This window comes from Equus quagga, chromosome 19, assembly GCF_021613505.1.
Source record: "Equus quagga isolate Etosha38 chromosome 19, UCLA_HA_Equagga_1.0, whole genome shotgun sequence".
Lineage (NCBI taxonomy): Eukaryota > Metazoa > Chordata > Mammalia > Perissodactyla > Equidae > Equus > Equus quagga.
The window spans coordinates 22,688,055-22,707,055 of NC_060285.1; the positions used below are offsets into that span (position 1 = coordinate 22,688,055).

At 38.5% G+C, this 19,001-nt stretch overlaps 1 protein-coding gene across 1 annotated transcript in view; it reads left to right on the forward strand.

The window, feature by feature from the left end:
• Positions 1–19,001, forward strand: part of ANKS1B (ankyrin repeat and sterile alpha motif domain containing 1B) — a 1,013,016-nt gene that overhangs the window by 731,466 nt on the left and 262,549 nt on the right. Inside the window, exon 17 of the mRNA XM_046646005.1 lies at positions 10,233–10,385. Coding sequence (XP_046501961.1) covers positions 10,233–10,385 — 153 coding nt within the window. The remainder of the gene's footprint in view (positions 1–10,232; positions 10,386–19,001) is intronic.

Consider the following 19,001-nt stretch of genomic DNA (forward strand, 5'->3'; position numbering starts at 1 on the left):
CGGCACAGTGCTTGATGGACACAGCAGGTAATGGTCTGCTATCTCGGTGGGTGTAGCAGGAGGCAAGTCTATGTCCGGAGCTGGGAGGTCACAGGTGAGCGCAGCAGCAGTCGGTTCCTAGCCTAAGGAAAGATGCTTAATCCTTAAGGAATGCCAACGTTGGGAGGGGGAGGGAAGTCAGTTACAGGAGGTTACCAGACTAGCACAATAAAATGCAGATTTTAAGTCCTTGCCTTTGGTATTGATTAAGAGTTTTTAGAGAGAAGGTCATCTCCTTTCTTCTTCCTGGTACAGAGAGGGAGGCAACTTTTACAGATAGAGATTTACCTTACAAATATAAACGTGTCCTAACAAAGGGCAAGTTCCATTCCTCAGAGCCTCCTTCCCTGTCCCAGTTTATCAAAAGCAATCAGCCTCAAATAATACCGATGCCAAAGAGACATATCTTGGGGTGGCCAATTCCAGGTCCCCACACCATCTACCCCACCTCAATTTCCACCATGCTCTTGGACTCATGCCTTTATATCTTACACCTTCCACAGCCCTGAGTCCTCATTTCTCACTCCTTTACATGCCTTTTCCTTGTGCTTTCTAAAACCTTCATCTCCTTCCCTTCAAAAGAATAGTTTACATTGCACTTTCTACTTCCTCATCTCTGACTCACACCTCAGCCCAGCACAGCCTCACTTCTGGGCTCTTCCCAGTAAGGCCCTAGTGACCTATTTGCCAGATGCCATGAACTCTTTTCATTCCTCATCTTAGTAGACCTCTCTGTAGCATTCCATCACTGCTGACCACACCCTCCTTGAAACTCAATTTCCCCCACTTCTCGTCTTGTCTTGGCCATTCCTGTTTTGGTCTCCTAAGAGTAATTCTTATCTTTCACTTTGAAAGTGTTGGTTTGTCCTCAGGCCACTTTTCCTCTCACACTACATACCCTCTGCAGGCTCGTCCATGCATGATTTCAGCTCCCACCCGTAAAAATAACTGAGGTTGATTGAGTGCTTCTGTGGGCCAAGTACTGTGCTAAACTCTCCTTGCATTATTTCACTGAATACCTGTGACAACCCTCAGAGGTAGATATTCTTTTTATCTCTCACATTACTAATTGGAAAACAGATGCTTAGGAAGGTTGAGCAGTTTGCTCAAGGTCATACAGCTAATAAATGGAGGAACCAAGACTCCCACCTAATAATGCCCAAAGTTATGTGTTTCCTCAGACTTCTCCCTCAAATTAAAGCACTATTCAACAGCATCTTTAATTTCTCATATCTCGAAATTATTTGTTTCATCTCAGTCTATTTTCTTTTCTTTCTCTGCTAGTAAGAGCACCATGTACCCAGGTATCAAAGCTAGAAACTTGAGATTTTCCTACATTTCCCCCTTTTTATCCCTTGCATAGTTGTCACAAAGGGGTGGAGGTGTGATTGACAGAAAGATGCCAACTAAAGCAGTTAAAGGAAATAAAGTTTCTTTTAATGGCAACGGATGTGAAAATTTATGGCTTCACAAAACGAGAGACAATGCAATGTACTGTCAAATGAAAGTACAGGCTCCCTTAAATGTTCCACATAAAATTACCTTATTTTCAATTCTCTTTGTATTAGAGGAAAGGCTAAGCTGCTAAAACTGAGACCTCCATAATAAAGTGGTTTAAAGAATAGAACATTTATTTCTCCCACGTAACAGTCTTAAAGTGAGCAGTCCAGGTTTGCAAGTTGGCTCTGCTCTGTGCAATTCTGGAAAGACCCAGCACCTTCCATCTGTCATCTTCTAAAGCACTGCTACTCAAAGTAAGGTCCACAGACTGATGACATTAACATCGCCAGGAAGCTTGTTAGAAATGCAGAATCTCACATTCACCCTCCAACCTGTTGAATTAGAATATGCATGTCAATCAGATTTCCCACATGATTCTTATGTACATTAAGGTTTAAGAAACATTTCCCAAACTCTAGGGTGTTATTTTGCCTGTGTGGTCAAAGCTGGACTGCAGGCACTGTGTTCCAGTTCATGGGAAGATTAAAAAAAAAAAAAAAAAAAAAAAAGCAATTCTAGAGCAAGAAACCTACCTTTTAGGTTGAAGGTGTCAACCTACAAAAACAGAAACCAGTTTAAGAGGCATAGCATTTATTTGGGATCAAAGAATTGCATTTTAGGGAGCACAGATTTAGGTAGAAATCCAAATAGCGTCCTAGTAGGGAGTAAAAGTCAGGGGCTTTTAAAGGCAAAGAAGGGAGGTTTGTATTACAAAGAATTTTAATTGGCGTTGAAGGCAGTAGCTAGTCTTAACTAAACATAGCTTGACTATTGATTCCATCTTCAGAAAGTCTACAATCATCAGTCTTTGTGATCAGGATGTCCGTTCTCCTTCTGACTTCTCAAACAATTGCTTGTAAAACAATTGCCATTTTGGCATAGTCCAAGGTTTGGCCGAGGCCAAGGTTCAAGACAGCAAGGCAGTTTCTTTGGAAAGCCAGCTCCGATTCCATTTTAAAATGGCTCCACTGAACTCAGTTTTGACAGAGGTGACCCGGAAGTTACATGCAGCACTTTCATTACTGTCCCATAGGCTCAAATGTATCCTCTTAGAAGCAAGCAGAAGAGAAGCGGCTGTATCTTATTTCTCGTTGGGCAGACACAAGCTCAGTTTAAGCCCCATTACTATAAAAGAAGAGACAATAGTTTTTGGTGAACAACAATGGGTCTCTGTTTCAATTTTGTAACACTTTTCAGACATAAAAATATCTAATCTGTTACTGACATTTTAGTTTTCCTTATTCTCTTGATCTAATTACCATGCCAATATCATAATACTGGCTAAATAATTTTTTGCATTGAGAACTATTTTTTATTTAATCCTAAATCTATTAAAATGTAATATCATCTTTCCTTCTTTTTATTTCTTTTTCCTGTTTGTATTGCCTTCCTCTTGCTATACCTTGTGTCTTGTGGCTCCATCACTTTAAGGTATCATCCTTGTCTAAACAGACAAAGGTGGTTTCAGACAGAAAGAAAAAATGGCAGACAATACAGACATGTCCATACATACACAACAAACCCAGAATATTTCAAATAAAATTGAGAAATTAAGAGAAAATAAAACCATAGTGATCATGTAATCTTACAAAAACCTTCTAGATCAGTGGTTTTCAAACATTTCTTTTTAAAGCAGAGAAAGCTTTTCTTTCTCTTCTTACCTATATAAAATATGGCTTACTCTGGTTGAAGTAGACTAGGCAGTCTCAGAGCCTGCACTGTTCAGCTGCCCCATATTGGCCCTCTTGAAGCTCAAGGATTCCTCAGAGCATTGTCCTAGGGTCAATGATTTCTGCCTACGATGTCACCTGTGACGTTAACAGTGTGCCCTCTCGAAGCCAGGTTTGCTTTAAGAGGCTCCCAAAGGAAAGTCAATGCACATTTAGGTGGAATAACAAAACACCAAGAGCAATAAGGAAGGTGTTTGGTAAAACGTTTCCCTATATCTAAATTTTCTTGAAACTGAAGCTTCCTTCACTGCTATCTCCGATTTCTGTCCCAGCTTAGGTTTTCCTCAGAGTTTGAGATTCAACTGGTTGAATCCGATTGCCTTGTTGTGAACCTCTGTTATGAATGCCTGCTGCCTGCCCACCACTCTGCCTATCAGATTGCAGACTGTACCTGACTCCCTTTCATGTTCAGCAGTGCTGGGGCATGGCAGCCCCTGGAGCTGTCTCTGTCTAGCCTTGTCCTGCCAGATGTTCCTGCTGGAGAAAGAGTTTCATCATTGCTAATTTGAAAGAGCAGTCACAGTTCTCCTTGTCGGTGCCGCTGATGACTCATTAAAGAAGTGTGGGTGCCATCTGATCTTTAGCCTAAATATCACATCAATTATTATTATTTTTTTTAGTTTTGCCTTTGAGCTTCTTTTCTCTTTACTGCATAAATAAATCTGACACTAATTTGATATTAATTTACAAACTATAGAATTATAAGATTTAGGAATTATAAAGGAACTTTGAGATCGTTGGTCCAATACCTTCATTTTATAAATGACAACAATGAAGCTTAGAGAGGTGAAGTAACTTGTCTGTAGTTACACAGCTAGTCAATAGTAGAGTCATGACTACTGGGGTCCTGAAACAAAGCCCAGTGCGTTTTGTAATACAGCATACTACCTGCAGTTGGTTCTTGGCCTGTAATAGTTTTAAGTAGCTGTAAACATTAATGTCAGGCCATAAAAATTTCCCTCATTTTCATAATATGTAGTACAAAATACAAATCTCCCTCACAAATGGATGCCATGCTAGTAAAATTAATTTTCATTTTATCTTCCTGTGTTTATTAAATCACTTAATTTAATAAACATTTAGCAAATGCCTGTCATGTGTGAGACACTCTGCTGGGTACATAAGAGACTACAAAGATGGCTAAGAGCTTGTTTTCTTCACCAAGAGGCTGACAGTCTAATGAAGAAGATAGATACTCACATCTCTAACTGTAAGAGAAAGCAGACTTTAGTAGAGCTATAATAGAATTAAATGCAAATTACTACTGAAATCTAGTGGAAGGTATGATTAATTTTGACTTGGGAGTAAGGGTAGCATTGGAGAAGACTTCACAGAAAGGTAATATTTAAACAAGACCTTTTAAGAATGGGTAGAATTTCAACAGGAGAACAGGGAAAAACAGCATTCCTGGCAGAGGGAATAGCCTGAGCAAAGGTGTGGAGGTATACTGGTTATACCATGGATTATGCCCCGACAATCATAGTCATAAAATAAAGAACTGCTTAGTTTAGGATTAGTAAAGATGCAATACATAGATGTTTACTAGATGACAGTTAGATAGCTTGGGAAGGAAGTTGATATTAGTTTAGCATCCCTAGTCTTTCTCAGTCTCATGGAGATGCATTTGCCAATGGACTCATAAATTTAAAAGTTTGGATAATTTTTTGCGTCAACTTGGATAGACCACAGTACCCAGATATTTGGTCAAACACCAGTCTAGATGTCACTGTGAGGGTGTTTTTTAGATGAAATTAACATTTAAATCAGTAAATTTTGAGTAAAGCAGATTATCCTCCATAATGTAGATGGATTTCATCCAATCAGTTGAAGGCCTTAAGAGAGAAAGACTTGAGTCTTCCAAAGAAGAAGAGAATTCTTCCTCTAGATTGCCTGCAGGCTTCAGCTGCAACATCAGTTCTTCCCTGGGTCTCCAGCCTGCCAGCCCACCCTGCAGACTTAGGACTTGCCAGTTTTCAGACTTCTGCATATGTGTATAGACATCCTACTGGTTCTGTTTCTCTGGAGAACCCTAGCTAATACAAATACCAAGAGTTTTGAAATAAAGAATGACTCTATTAGTCAGTTTTCTCCTATATGTCAACATTTCAGTGGTTTACAGCAAAAAAAATATACCTGTTTATTTTTCTTTCTCATCAGTCTGTGGGTCAGTTGTGGTTTGGCTAACTTCAGCTGGACTTGCCTGAGCTCCATTGAGCTAGAGCAGACTCCAAGCTTTGGGTTAGATTTAGGTTTGCTCCACATGTCTTCATCTTTCTCCTAGGAGCAGCAGTTATACAACTACTCAGCACTTGTTATTCTTGTAATGCAGTATGAGAACACAGAAGAATGAGTAGATCATAGAAGCACAGAGGCCTCATCTATAAACCACCACACTAAAAATTCTACCTGCTCCATTGACCAAACAAGTGCATGGCTAACATCCATGAGATGGAGAAGTAACACCAGCCATAGTGGGATACAATGCAGATCCCTTGGCAAAGGGCACAGAGGCATAATTCTAATGCAGGAAGAGAGTAAAGAATTAGGAACAACAATTCAATCTACTTGAGTGGCCTAGTTAGATATACTTCTGAAAAATAACTGTCAACTGGGGGAAGAGGGAATATAAAGAGGTTATCAGATATAAACCCTTTCTAAAACAAGATGGAAAAGGAAGGAAGCAAGAGAAGGAGGGAGGGATGAGAGAAGAAAAGAGAGTTTTGAGTGGAAGTTGTAAAGATTAGCTGCCAAAGGACTAAATATTATGCAATTTCAAAATAAGAACAGGAGTAATGTAGGGCAGTAGTATGTCGGGGGGACTAAGAATTATTGAAGAGCTCTTATATTCAAAACACTGTGCTGGGCAATTTACATACCCTATATAATGTGATCTTTACAACAACACTTAAGATAGATATTGTTCTCAGATAGTAAAGTTCATTTTGAAAGAAAGGAACTGAATTGAGAGACATTTTGGAAATCAAGTTTATAAGACTTGTTGGACTAATTAGATATGATGGTAAAATAGAAAGATGAAAATCAGATTACTCCTAAGATCTACTTGGACAATGGTGTGATGCTTCTGCATTAAGTGAGATGGGAAACAGAGGGAGGGCCAGTTTGCGAGCGGAATGAGATAGATTTCTGACTTGCATTGGTGATAGCTATAGGACATCTATGTGAGATATCCTACAAATAGTTGTAAATTTGTATCTTAGAGCTCATACAGGAGAAGCCAGTTCTGGAGAAACACTCCAGAAATAAAAACAAAAGTGCCACGGTTGGGGTTGGTTGGATTTGTGAGTTTTTTTATCTTATTTTATTTTACCTTTTTTTTATTTCTCCCCAAAGCCCCCCAGTACATAGTTGTATATTCTAGTTGTAGATCCTTCTAGTGTGCTATGTGGGATGCTGCCTCAGTATGGCTTGATGAGTGGTGCTAGGTCCGTGCCCAGGATCCCAACCAGCAAAACCCTGGGCTGTTGAAGTGGAGCACATGACGTTAACCACTTGGCTATGGGGCCAGCCCCGACAAAAGCATTGTAAGCATTGAAAATGCTGTCAGCAAAGATACAAATGTGTCTTCCACACACAATTCATTTTCATGGAAGGGCTAGCAATTTAACGTACGGTTTAGATATACACGTGTCTAAACATATGTGTTAGGGTACACAGAGCAGAGTAGTGTGAGTTTAGGTTGAAAAGATAAGTTTATACCTGATCTCACTTGTCCTAGAATGCTGGCATAGGACATTTGGGCTTTTATCAAAAAGGAGATACTATATGTTTTTGTGCAAGGGTTGACTTAAGAGACTGACTTTTTGGAAGACTGATGTAGCAGCATGATATAAGCTGGACCAAAGGTGGGAAGCCAAATGGAAGGCTGTTGCTTTAGCTTTTGTAAGCTCCAACAAAAACCTAAACAGGGTAATGGCAGTAGGAACAGAAATGAAGGAACAGAGGGAAGAACTGCTTTGAAAGAAATTATTATGCAGCACAGTAACCATTCTGCATATCATTAAATACGTGTCAAGTTAATTTTGTAACTTCATTTAGTGCTAATGGTTTCTCTCTTCAGGTATGCAGAGCCTTCATAATTTCTTGGTCATCTGTTTGCATATTTTTAAATTAAGAGTTATAATTTCCATGAGGGAGAGACTATGACTGTTTTGTTCTCTACTATTCCACAACATTCATTGGAATAGGCATTGACTAAATATTTATTGAATGAGTGGCTGGATGAATCTGCCCCTGCACACATCAATGTACCCATTTCCAGGTTCCCTTCACTCTGTCCCCTGTCTCTCATTCTCCCACCAAATATTTCCCTCCCTCTCACCTCCTTAAGGTTGGTCTGGGAGAGCTTGCCTCACAGGAGTGAACAGATAACTGAGCAGTCTGCATTCAGTGAGGTAGTGATATGGACAATCTTGCCTTCAACAAGCTCAGCTGTTTCCCTCTTTACTATTTTTTAATGTTATCTCAGACATACCCAATAACTTTCCAGTCATGTAAAATATTGAAAACTCACTTCCAATCCATTTAAGCCTCCATTTTTATTTCCTTTGCCCCCCTCCAAGTTTAGGATTCCCCCAAGGGACTGGTACCTCTCTCTCTTTTCTGATTCTAAATTCCCGGGTGCTGAGGCAAGAAGGAGGAACTTGGGGGAAAGGCAAACTTCTTTATACTTACTTGAGTTTGCTTGGCAGAACTCTGATGGTTATCCCCACCACTGCTCATTGGCTAATACTGATCATCAACAACCTCTGTATGGCAAGTGGCCACTGATTGCCCTCTCAAAGGAGTGGTGTGTGAGTGCTTGGGGTGACCTATGGGGACCCCACTGCCCAGTTCTCTGGTATGGGACATCTGACTCTACCCCGACTTGATTCATCAAGACTCCCTAAGCTTTTCCCCAGTGTTCACTGCTGGGGTGGTCAACTTCTTGGATGGCTAAGAGCAAGACCTCCCTGCCAGGCTGTTAATTTTGACTCCAATGAACCTCTCTTCCTTCTTTCTCTTCCTCCAGTTATTTCCTTAAGTCAACTGGGACAGCGAGGGAGTTTCCTGGAGCTGGGGTGATTGTTCAGGGTAGCAGAGTTGGTTCAATCACTTCTAAATAAGTGCTAAAGAATGCACCTAGCCCAAATATTTTCATAACTCTCTATAGAGTATGAAGGTACTTAATAACTTTCAACCTCTGCTTTGCATCGTTGCCTCCAATTTTACACACATATAACATCTGGTTATTTGGGAATGCCACCAAACTTCATTTTGCAAACCCTGAGTTTTCATTTACATTTGTAGCTACTGTGTAATAAACACCTTCTTAAGTGTTATGTGAACAAACATTTAATGAGTAGCTGAAGTGGGTCAATCAATGTAAAAGTGAAATACAGAAGTCTAATGCAGTGCAGACTCTAATGCAAATAATGAATTACACTACAACTTTAAAGTAGAGGACGTTTAAACCTCAAAATGGAATATAGGTTGGGAAGTGGAACAATGGGAAAGAGGAAGGGAGGAAAAGTAACTTAAAAATGAAGGAGTGGGGCCAGCCCAGTGCCATAGTGGTTGAGTTCATACACTCTGCTTGGGTGGCCTGGTGTTCACACGTTCAGATCCCAGGCATGGACCTACATACTGCTTATCAAGCCATGCTGTGGCGGCATCCTACATACAAAATAGAGGAAGATTGCCACAGATGTTAGCTCAGCAATAATCTTCCTCCAGCAAAAAGAGGAAGACTGGCAACAGATGGTAGCTCAGGGCCAATCTTCCTCATCAAAAAAAAAAAAAGAAGAAGAAGGAGTAAGGAGAATCTCAAAAGTGAGAACTCTGCATAGTGACAGAAAGTCTAAAATGTTTAAGATTAAAATCTGAATCCCTGGCACGCAGACTAATCTTTTCTCTGTTCACAAGTCAGAATCATATAGATTTCCATTAATATTTATCTCTTTGAATCTGAGTGCAGAGGAAGATCTATGTTGTATTTTGCCCAGTTTTTGCTGTTCCCATCATGAATTTCACTGAAGGATCACATCAGGTTGATGAGGTGCCAACTGTCCTTAATAACTGAAGTATTAGACCTATGGTATGGCATGCAAAGCAGCACAAATCTTAGCAGCGAGTTACTTCAAAAACCAAGAATCACAAATTCAACTAAAATTTCAAATAAAAGCTACAGGACTAGAATAATCCATACAAAATTTTAAACCCAGAAGTTTCTCTTGCTTAAATTACTTTCACACTCTAATTTAAACTCAGAAACATTATGTTGCTGTCACACTTCTTTGTTCTCCTAAATTAAAAAAAAAAAAAAACTCTGTATATAGCTGACAAAAAATAGGAACCTGTCTGCCAGCAAGTTCTCTCTTCATGTCTAACATACTGTAGAGTCTATGCAGCACACATGGCCTCTAAGCAGCCCAAAGCCTCTTCTTTACTGGCTCTCCACAGAGAGATGTTTCTCCAGCATGTTTGCGCTACCTACGGTACATGTCTTGCATAAGCATGAATTCCTTTGGATGTTTAAGTCATGCAGTATTTTCACATGCTTTGATGTTGTGCATATGAGAATTATCATCTACATTTTGGGAGTGCAGTTCCTTGTGCCTTCAGCATTGAGTTCAATACTGCTCGCCTGCCATCATTTTAAATTCCATTCAACAGAATGCCAATAATGCCTATAACAGAAGTTTGACATATTTAGTTCTCTCAAATATGGAGTTGATTTAGCAGCTAAATTGGAAATTTCTGGGTGCAGTTTTGGAAACTAATTCAGCATGAAAATTATTAATGCTTTAGAATTGTGCATGAAGCATTTTGGTTGCCCTTATTTTCTTGTCCAGAAAGATCTTTTGTTTCACACCAGATGAAGTTCCAAGTAGCAAGATGCATTCTGTTGTTGGAACACAAAGCAAACAGTTTAAATTAATCCTAATGTGATTTTCTTAATTACAGATGAGACCCATTGGCCATGATGGCTACCATCCCACCTCTGTCGCTGAGTGGCTGGATTCCATTGAACTAGGTGACTACACCAAAGCCTTTCTAATTAATGGCTACACATCGATGGACCTGTTGAAAAAAATCTGGGAGGTTGAACTTATTAATGTAAGTTGGTCTCTTAAAGACGTCTTAGCCATTCAACCCTTGGTAAATGAAAGTCCTATTATAGGTGGGTAATTTTTTCTTTCTTTGTAACTGCTTGGATATGCAAGGATTTGCAGATATGCCTTCTGTTTTAAATATATATCTCTCTTGGTTCCTAGTCAACCCCACAGTCACTGTCTTTTGAAGTTTTGACGTGGAGAACTAAGAGGACTCTCAGGGTGTTTTGCATTGTCTAAGAAAATCTTCCAAACATTTTTGGGTTTTCCATTTTAGGAAATTCTGTCAATTTAGGATATGAGCGTGATAACAGAGTCTTATTCTGATCTTTGCTTCTATTCATTGTTAAAGATTAAAGTTATCTTTTTTAGTATTCTATCTCTATTATGTTTCCTGTCTCCATTCCTTAACTGCATATACAAACCCCATACTTGAAGAGACTGTTTTTGTTCTTATTAAATAGGCTGCTGTAATATAAAAATGTTCTTTTCCAGAGTTTATATCTAATCTTAAATTGTCTCTGTTTTATTCATATACTTGGCATAGATTTTCTATAAAAACTGGCCAACATATTTTGCCATGTATTCAAGCCCAAAGAGATCAACTAAATCTGCATAAATCGTTTTGTTGCTGATAATTTTCTAATTTCACTTTTACTACTATTTTATTTCTAATGGCATAAAGGAATGAAAGAGATGAAAAGACAGTGTTTACTGATCATGCCTTCATATTATATTTGGTATCATGAACATTTCTTTTCAAAAGTGAGTAAGAAATCATTTAATCTTTTAGACAGTTTCTTAGATTTAAGTTTTATATTCTAATAACTGGGAAAAAAGTATTCATAAACTGAAAGATAAAGCAAATAGATTTCTGCTGGTTCAACAGTGCTCTGTCCTATTCCTTATGGAATTTTGTCTCCAAAAGTCCCGTCTCTACATATTACATGTCATTAATTATTTTAAATGATGCTTATTAGTAGTAATTATTCTTTGCTTTTAAAATTCTGTCTTAAAAATAATATATTTTATGGAACATCTCATAAAAACTTTTCTTTAAAAATCACTTTAAACGGACAAATTCTTGGCTCCTTCTTCTAATTTGCCATCAGCTACTCTTAGCTTTCTGTCCTATCCCCTCACAAAAGCTATCACTATTTCAGAAGAAACTCACTGTCTGACTAACAGCCTCTGATTAATTTTGTTCTTGGTCTGTGTGGCAATGGAACTACTTGGAACTGTATTGCTTTTCGGTCGCATCGGAGATTTCAGTTCTCCACTGAGGACTCGACACTCATCTTATGGCTACTCTTAGCCATTTGCTAAAGGTGTTCTTTCCACAGATAAACAAACATGCTTCCAATTAAGTTGCATTCTGGTCAATGATATAACTTGACAAATATCTCTATGTAACGTCTTCTAAATAATATTGCTCCCCACTGAAGAACAAACTTGATGGGTAGCACATGAGTCACTCACCTAACTGGCATTAGCAGTAATCCCTCATTGAAAAGAACGGATTCCAATCGAACTCCATTATAAAATGTTTTCATAGAAGCAGAACTATATGTCTCAAAATCCAAATGCTGGGGCTGGTGGTTAAGGTGTGGGCTTGGACCCACCCTTTCCCCAGTGCTGCAGGTACCAGCAGCCAAGAGATCCCTGTTCAGTCACTGTGGCTGGACCTTGTGGATGGCTGCAGTGACTGCAGGGACGGTGATGCCAGAAGGCCTCAGCTTTACTGCTGGGGCTCAGGGACTGAACCACCCCCACCCACAGGGCCATCCAGCCTTTAGCTGGGACAGAAGGATAGCCTTTTCCACTCATGCTGACTCTTTAAGCATTTTTCCTTTACCTACATTTGTTATCATACACTCTGACTTCAATCTGGAGAGAAGTGCCTGTCACGAGCATTGCATCAGAATTGGAAAACATAGTCACTGTGTTTTAGACCCTGAGGCCAAATTCCTCTGGCCTGGAGTACAACATCTATATGTAACACCAACCTGGTATATTTTCCTTAAAGTAAACTGAGGATTTAAAGTGCCTTGTGACGTCTTTACGAGCAAGTTCATACTCTGCATGAGGAGGCTTTGCAGGTCATTTAACTCCGCACATTTATTTATTGTAGACAAAAACTGATCTTTACCTTTAGACTTGGAAATCAGACAACAAAATTTTTATGCCCACTAGAGCTGCTACAAGAGAAGTTCATTTGATGGTTTAGAGTTGCTGGGTTTTAAAATGAGAGAAAGGCACAATGTGTGCCTTCTGGCTTACAAAACATTTGACTGGTCTCAAATTTAAGTTTTTATTTATCCTAACTAATGAGGGAGGGTACCCAAATATAAGATCACCTCATATATAATCTATAGGCCTACTAATTCTATATTGAGTCCACATAATTTACTGTTTTCTAGCCGGAAGGGAAAGTCAAGTCACCTTGATTTAGAGCAAAGCTTTCTAGGGAAATTCACATCCTGAATCTTTGTAACGAGCGGCTAGTTTTAAGGAAACCAAATGGCTCCAATAACTGCTGTTTTACATAAAGTGAAGAGAGAGTGTAGGCTGTCTTCCATACAGAGGTCTGCTGGTGGAGGGGAGGAGAACAGAGGGTGAGGAGGCTGACTGCTGATATGGTTACAAATAACTTCAGCATCCTAAATAGTATTGATTAAGCCTCCAATTTCACCTGGAATTACATCTGCTACTAGATAAGTAGTAATACATTCTCAGTGAGTATAATGAGTTTATTCAAAGAATTTTCATGAGGAAATGAAAACTATACAAAGTTGTGACTTCAAAGTACAGATACATGTGAAATTATAATCTTTCAGAAAGTCCCCAAAGAGCTTTTTCTTTTTGGAGTGTATTATTGCCTTTGAAAAACAAGATTACTTGAATAACCTAGTAAGGGTTTTGGTCACAAAGCTACCCAAAGTGTAGGGGTGAGGAAGAGTAGTGAAAACCTCATATCTTAATATCAGTGTTGTCAGCAGTGGAAATCAAGCAAAGGGGAACTCTTAAGACATCAGCTATTGCCAATTTTACAGGCCCATGTGTGTCTAGACTTACAGAATGAAGCATAAGCCAATAATTGTTCCCTTTATTTCCTAATCTGTGCTTCATATTCAGATGCTGATGTTTTATCAATAGCTCTATTTTGCCTCTGTGTCTGCCACTGTCATTAATAACATCATTAATACTACTTTCACTTTTGCATTGATGTTTAGTGTTAAGATGTGAATATCTTGGGAGAGATTGTCAGGCAAATTGTTCCCTCTGCAGAAGCTAACTGGATACACCTCTCCCTTGAATTATAGTCCCCTCCAAAGGCTGGTTAAGAGAATTAAAGACTAATTAATAGTGCATACGTACATAAACGTTTTTAACTCAGAAGGTTACTCAGGCCTTGCATTTGGTATTATCAAGTTTGTACAACAGTTCCTACTGCTGTTGACAACCTCAACAGTCCTGCATGGGAGAAATGTTAGATAAAAGGGCTGTGTATTTTCTGCATGAAATATCTAATGGATAATTATGAAATCTCCATGCAATTATCCATTTTCTAGACAAAAAAGTTTTGCAATTATGAAAACAATGCTACTTTACTGTATTTACTACTGTGTACCTACCAAGAAGATTTTGGTAAGACCAAATAAATATGAACCCTGTCCAATTTATTAATTTTTGAATCTCAGTGTAGAACATATTAATTTCTTCCCATTGACTTTACCATTAATTACCAAGGAAATAAATCTAGCCAAGGCTTATGATATCCTACAGTGTTGATAATAATAAAAGTACCTATTGAATGAACAAAATAAAATTCAGGCTTCAGTGCATTCTTAAATCTCTGCTCATAGTACAAGAATAGCTTTAAAAATCTAACTACAGTGGTTGGTTGTGTTTTAAATACCTTTGGGTAGAAACAAATAAAATAACTAAGGTAGCAATACCCGTATGTGTCGCATGAAAATCAATGGGACTTATTTTTCTAACAGTAAATTGATTAGATCATTTGCTTCTTGCCTAATTAAGATTGAAACTATACTTATATTATTCTTTTGTTTAGGACTGTCAGATTTCTTTTTATTTTTTCTTCTGCAATATTGTTGATTTAATTTCTAATTTTATGAGGAAATTCTGTGAATATCTAATCACTTAGAGGTGTACTGAGAAATTTTAAAAGGAAACATTCTAATTTTGTTTTAAATCTTTAACAGTGTGAATTTATGCTGCAGGTTAGTCCTATCAGTATCAAATTTAACTCATTCCTGGCTTTGATGTTTTTATTTCATTGTCAGCATTATAAACTCACACTCCTATCTACTCTACTCTCATTGTTATAATTGCAATTAAATTTATTCCTTAGAAGTCTTTTTTGCATTGTGTATGAGTGTGAGTGTGTGTGTGTGTGTGTGTGTACATATTGGATAAAGGCAAATGGTAACATACTCCCAACCAAGAAGAATAATCAGTAAAATTCACAAATTGCAGGGGAGGAATAGAGAGGATGAATGTTATAATTCCATCTCCAAACCAATTATTTTAAGTAAAAGGTTATGCCTTCACTATAGGACATTAATAAATGAGAGAAATATTCATATTACCACACCAGGAAGGCTATATCAGTCAACACTTCAAATATTAACAACTTTAATCAAAGCTGAAGACTTTAACTAAATAACTAGATATGAGTATTCAAGTGTAGAGCAAACTTCATAAATTATCTGTGGGTTTAAGCATTTCGTTTATATCCATATACAGTATAGCTCTTCATAAGCCTTCAGGACAGCTCGATACAGCCTCTGAGCTTCAGACATCTTCAGGCTGGCATCAGGTAAAGCCCCTGGACTCCCCCACCCCTACTCACTGCATCTAAACTGCAAGCACTTCTAGGGAGTCTCTTGAAGCTCCCCTCACTTGGCCCAAATTTTGGAATAGGCATTATTAAAGTGTTGATATCAAATTAGTAAAGCACACAGACACACACACAGTGAAAGTAAACAAGGCATTTTGGACTGAAGACACAGTCTTGAGCACCCAGCAACAAATGAACTTCATGGAGAACTGAAACTTTCTGATTTTAGCCATTTATGATCCATCTCTGTGCAAAAAGGAAAATCATGTTCTGATTATCTAGAAATTTCTACCTTCAAAAAAACGTTATTGTAGTGGCCATTTTTTTCCCCCACCCAGGTTTCATTCATTCATCTCCTAATTAAAATTAAAGCACTCCAGGGCCAGCCAGGTGGCACAGTCATTAAGTTCAAAAATTCTGATTCGGCGGCCTGGGGTTCACCGATTCGGATCCTGGGTGTGGACCTACATACCACTTGTCAAGCCATGCTGTGGCAGGCGTCTCACATATAAAGTAGAGGAAGATGGGTACGGATGTTAGCTCAGGGCCAGTCTTCCTCAGCAAAAAGAGGAGGATTGGTGGCAGATGTTAGCTCAGGGCTAATGTTCCTCAAAAAATAAATAAATAAATAAAATGAGTTAGAAAAAAAAATAATTAAGTTAAATTAAATTAAAGCACTCTAAATTTCCTCTGAAGAAGCCACCTCCACCCCTTTCCTATTTCATGCCCGAGCATATGACCCAGATCTAAGCCAAGCCTAGCATTCCAGCCTTCTCCACCTTGCCCCCACAATGGGCTACAGAGTATTCTTCATCAGGACCATTATTAATTATTCATAATTTGAGAGTCCAGTGCAAAACAAAAGTATAGGGCCCCTTGTTCGAACCTTATTTAAAATTTTAAGACAATGATAGCAAAACATTAAAGCAAGCCCAGCGCCCTTTAAAGTGTAGGACCTTATGCAACCACACGGGTCACACATCCATGAAGCCATCCTGTTCTTCATTCCTTTGCATATAGCCATATTTCCATCTGCTGTCATTTTCTTCTACTTGAAGGTCTTCCCTTACCTTTTTTATAATGTGGGCCTGCTGGTAGAAACACCATTTTGCCCTCATTTTTGAAAGCATTTTTGAAAGATAGTTTTGCTGGGAATAGAATTCTAGGGTATCAGTACTTTAAAGATGTTGATACAACATCCTCTCTTCTGCATTATTTCTGACAAGAAATCTGCCTTTATCTCTCTTTTCTTGTTTTTCGTTTCTTCTTGTTGTTCCTCTGTACACACCATGTCTTTTTTCCCCATAGCTGCACTTAAGGCATTCTCTTTATCACTGTTTTTGAGCAATTTGACTATAATGTACCTGATGGCATTTCCTTCATGTTTCTTACATGTGAAGTTTCTTGAGCTTCTTAGATATGAGGTCTACAGTTTTTATCAAATGCAGAAAATTTTTGGTCATTATTTCTTTTTTTCCATGAAGTAATTTCTTTCTTTCTTTTCTTTCAACTTTTCAAAACGTTTTTTATAGAAGTATAACATGCATACAAAAGTCCATATATATCATAAGCATAGAGCTTAATAAATTTTCACAAAAAGAGTACACACATGCACCTAGCACCCAGGACAAGAAACAGAAAATTACTGGTACCCAAAAGGCCCCTTGTGGCCCCTTCCAGCCACTAGTCTTCCCAGGCCTCCCAAAGCAACTACCATCCTTACTTCTCATGGGAGAGTTCAGTTTGCTTGCTTTTGTACAGTATTTTCCTGCATGTAGCTTCTTTCATTTACATTATATTGCATGCAGTTGTAGGATTGTTCATTCTCTCTCACTGCTGTATAATATCCTCAACTTGTTTTTACAGCTTTATTCAGATATAATTCGCATGTCAGACAGTTCACTCATTTATAGTGTACAACTCAATCATTTTTAGTATAGTCACAGAGTTATACAACCATTACCACAGTCATTTTTTTTTGTGGTCAAAACACAGAAAATTTACCATCTTAACCATTTTTAAGTGTACGGTACAGTAGTATTAACTATATGCACATTGTTGTGCAGCTAGATCTCTAGAACTTTATCATCTTGCAAAACTTAAACTTTTTATCCACTGAACAACTCCCCTTTTCCCCTCTCCATAGCCCCTTGAAAACACCATCATACTTTCTGTATCTAAGAGTTTGACTACTTTAGAAACCTCAAATGAGTGGAATCATGCAGTATTTGTCTTTTTGTGACTGGCTTATTTCACTTAGCATAATATCCTCAAAGTTCATCCACGTTGTAGCACATTACAGGATGTCCTCCTTTTTAAAGCTGAATAATATCCCATTGTGTGTATATACCACATTTCCTTTATCCATTTATCTGTTGATGGACATTTAGTTTGCTTCTACCTCTTGTCTACTCTGCATAATGCTGCAATGAGCATGGGTTTGCAAGTATCTCTTCAAGATCCTGTTTTTAATTCTTTTGGATATATGCCTAGAAGTGGGATTGCTGGATCATATGGTAATTCTATTTTTAATTTTTTGAGAATCCTCCGTACTGTTTTCCATATCAGCTGCACCATGGTCATCATTTCTTAAAATATTGTCTTTTGCCCCCTCCTTTTCTCTCTTCTCTTAGGAAACTCCAATCACATGTATATTAGGCCATTTGAAGTTGGGCCACAGCTCACCAATGCTCTATCCATTTTTTTCAATATTTTTTCTCTCTGTGACTCATTTAAATAGTTTCTCTTGCTGTGTGTTCAAGTTTACTAATCTTTTCTGCTTGTAATATCTAATCTGCCATTATTACCATCCACGTATTTTTCGTCTCAAAGATTATAGTTTCCATCTCCAGAGGTTAAACTTGAGTCTTTTTTATATTGTCCACAACTCTATTTAACATGCTTAATCTTTCCTCTAATTTGTTGGACATATGGAATGCAGTTATAATAACCGTTGTAATGCCCTTATCTTCTAATTCTAACATCTGTGTCAGTTTTGGGTCCATTTGGATTGATTGCTTTTTCTCATCATTGTTCTTGACATGCCTGATAATTTTTATCCTATACCAGACATTACGAATTTTACCTTGTTGGGTGCTGGATATTTTATATTCCTATAAATATTGTTCTGAGACACAGAGAAGCTCCTTGGATGCACTTTTATCCTTTCAGGTCTTGCTTTTTTTTTTTTTTTTTTTTTTTCTTAGGACGATTAGCCCTGAGCTAACATCTGCCGCCAATCCTCCTCTTTTTGCTGAGGAAGACTGGCCCTGAGCTAACATCCGTGCCCGTCTTCCTCTACTTTATATGTGGGATGCCTGCCACAGCATGACCTTCTGAGCGGTGCCATGTCCACACCAGGATCCAAACCGGTGAAGCCCGGGCCGCTGAAGCACAACGTGCGCACTTAACCACTGCGCCACCGGGCCAGCCCCTCAGGTCTTGCTTTTAAGATTTGTTAGGTGAGACCAGAGCATCATTTGCTCTATGGCTAATACTTCCACACTACCAACGCGAGATGCTCCTGAGCACGCTAATAGTGCCCTGTGAATTTCATGGCGTTCTAGTCTGAATAGCACAGCCTATTATCAACCCTGTTTGAGTTCTAAGCACTGTTGTCACTAATCTTTTCAGGTGATTTTTTATCTGGCCTCAGTATCCTCATATGCGTGTGTTGATCAGTACTCTCTTCTCTCTGGTACTTGGCCCAGAAAACTCTAGCCACTTCGGTCCCCTTGGACTCTCAGCTCCATCTTC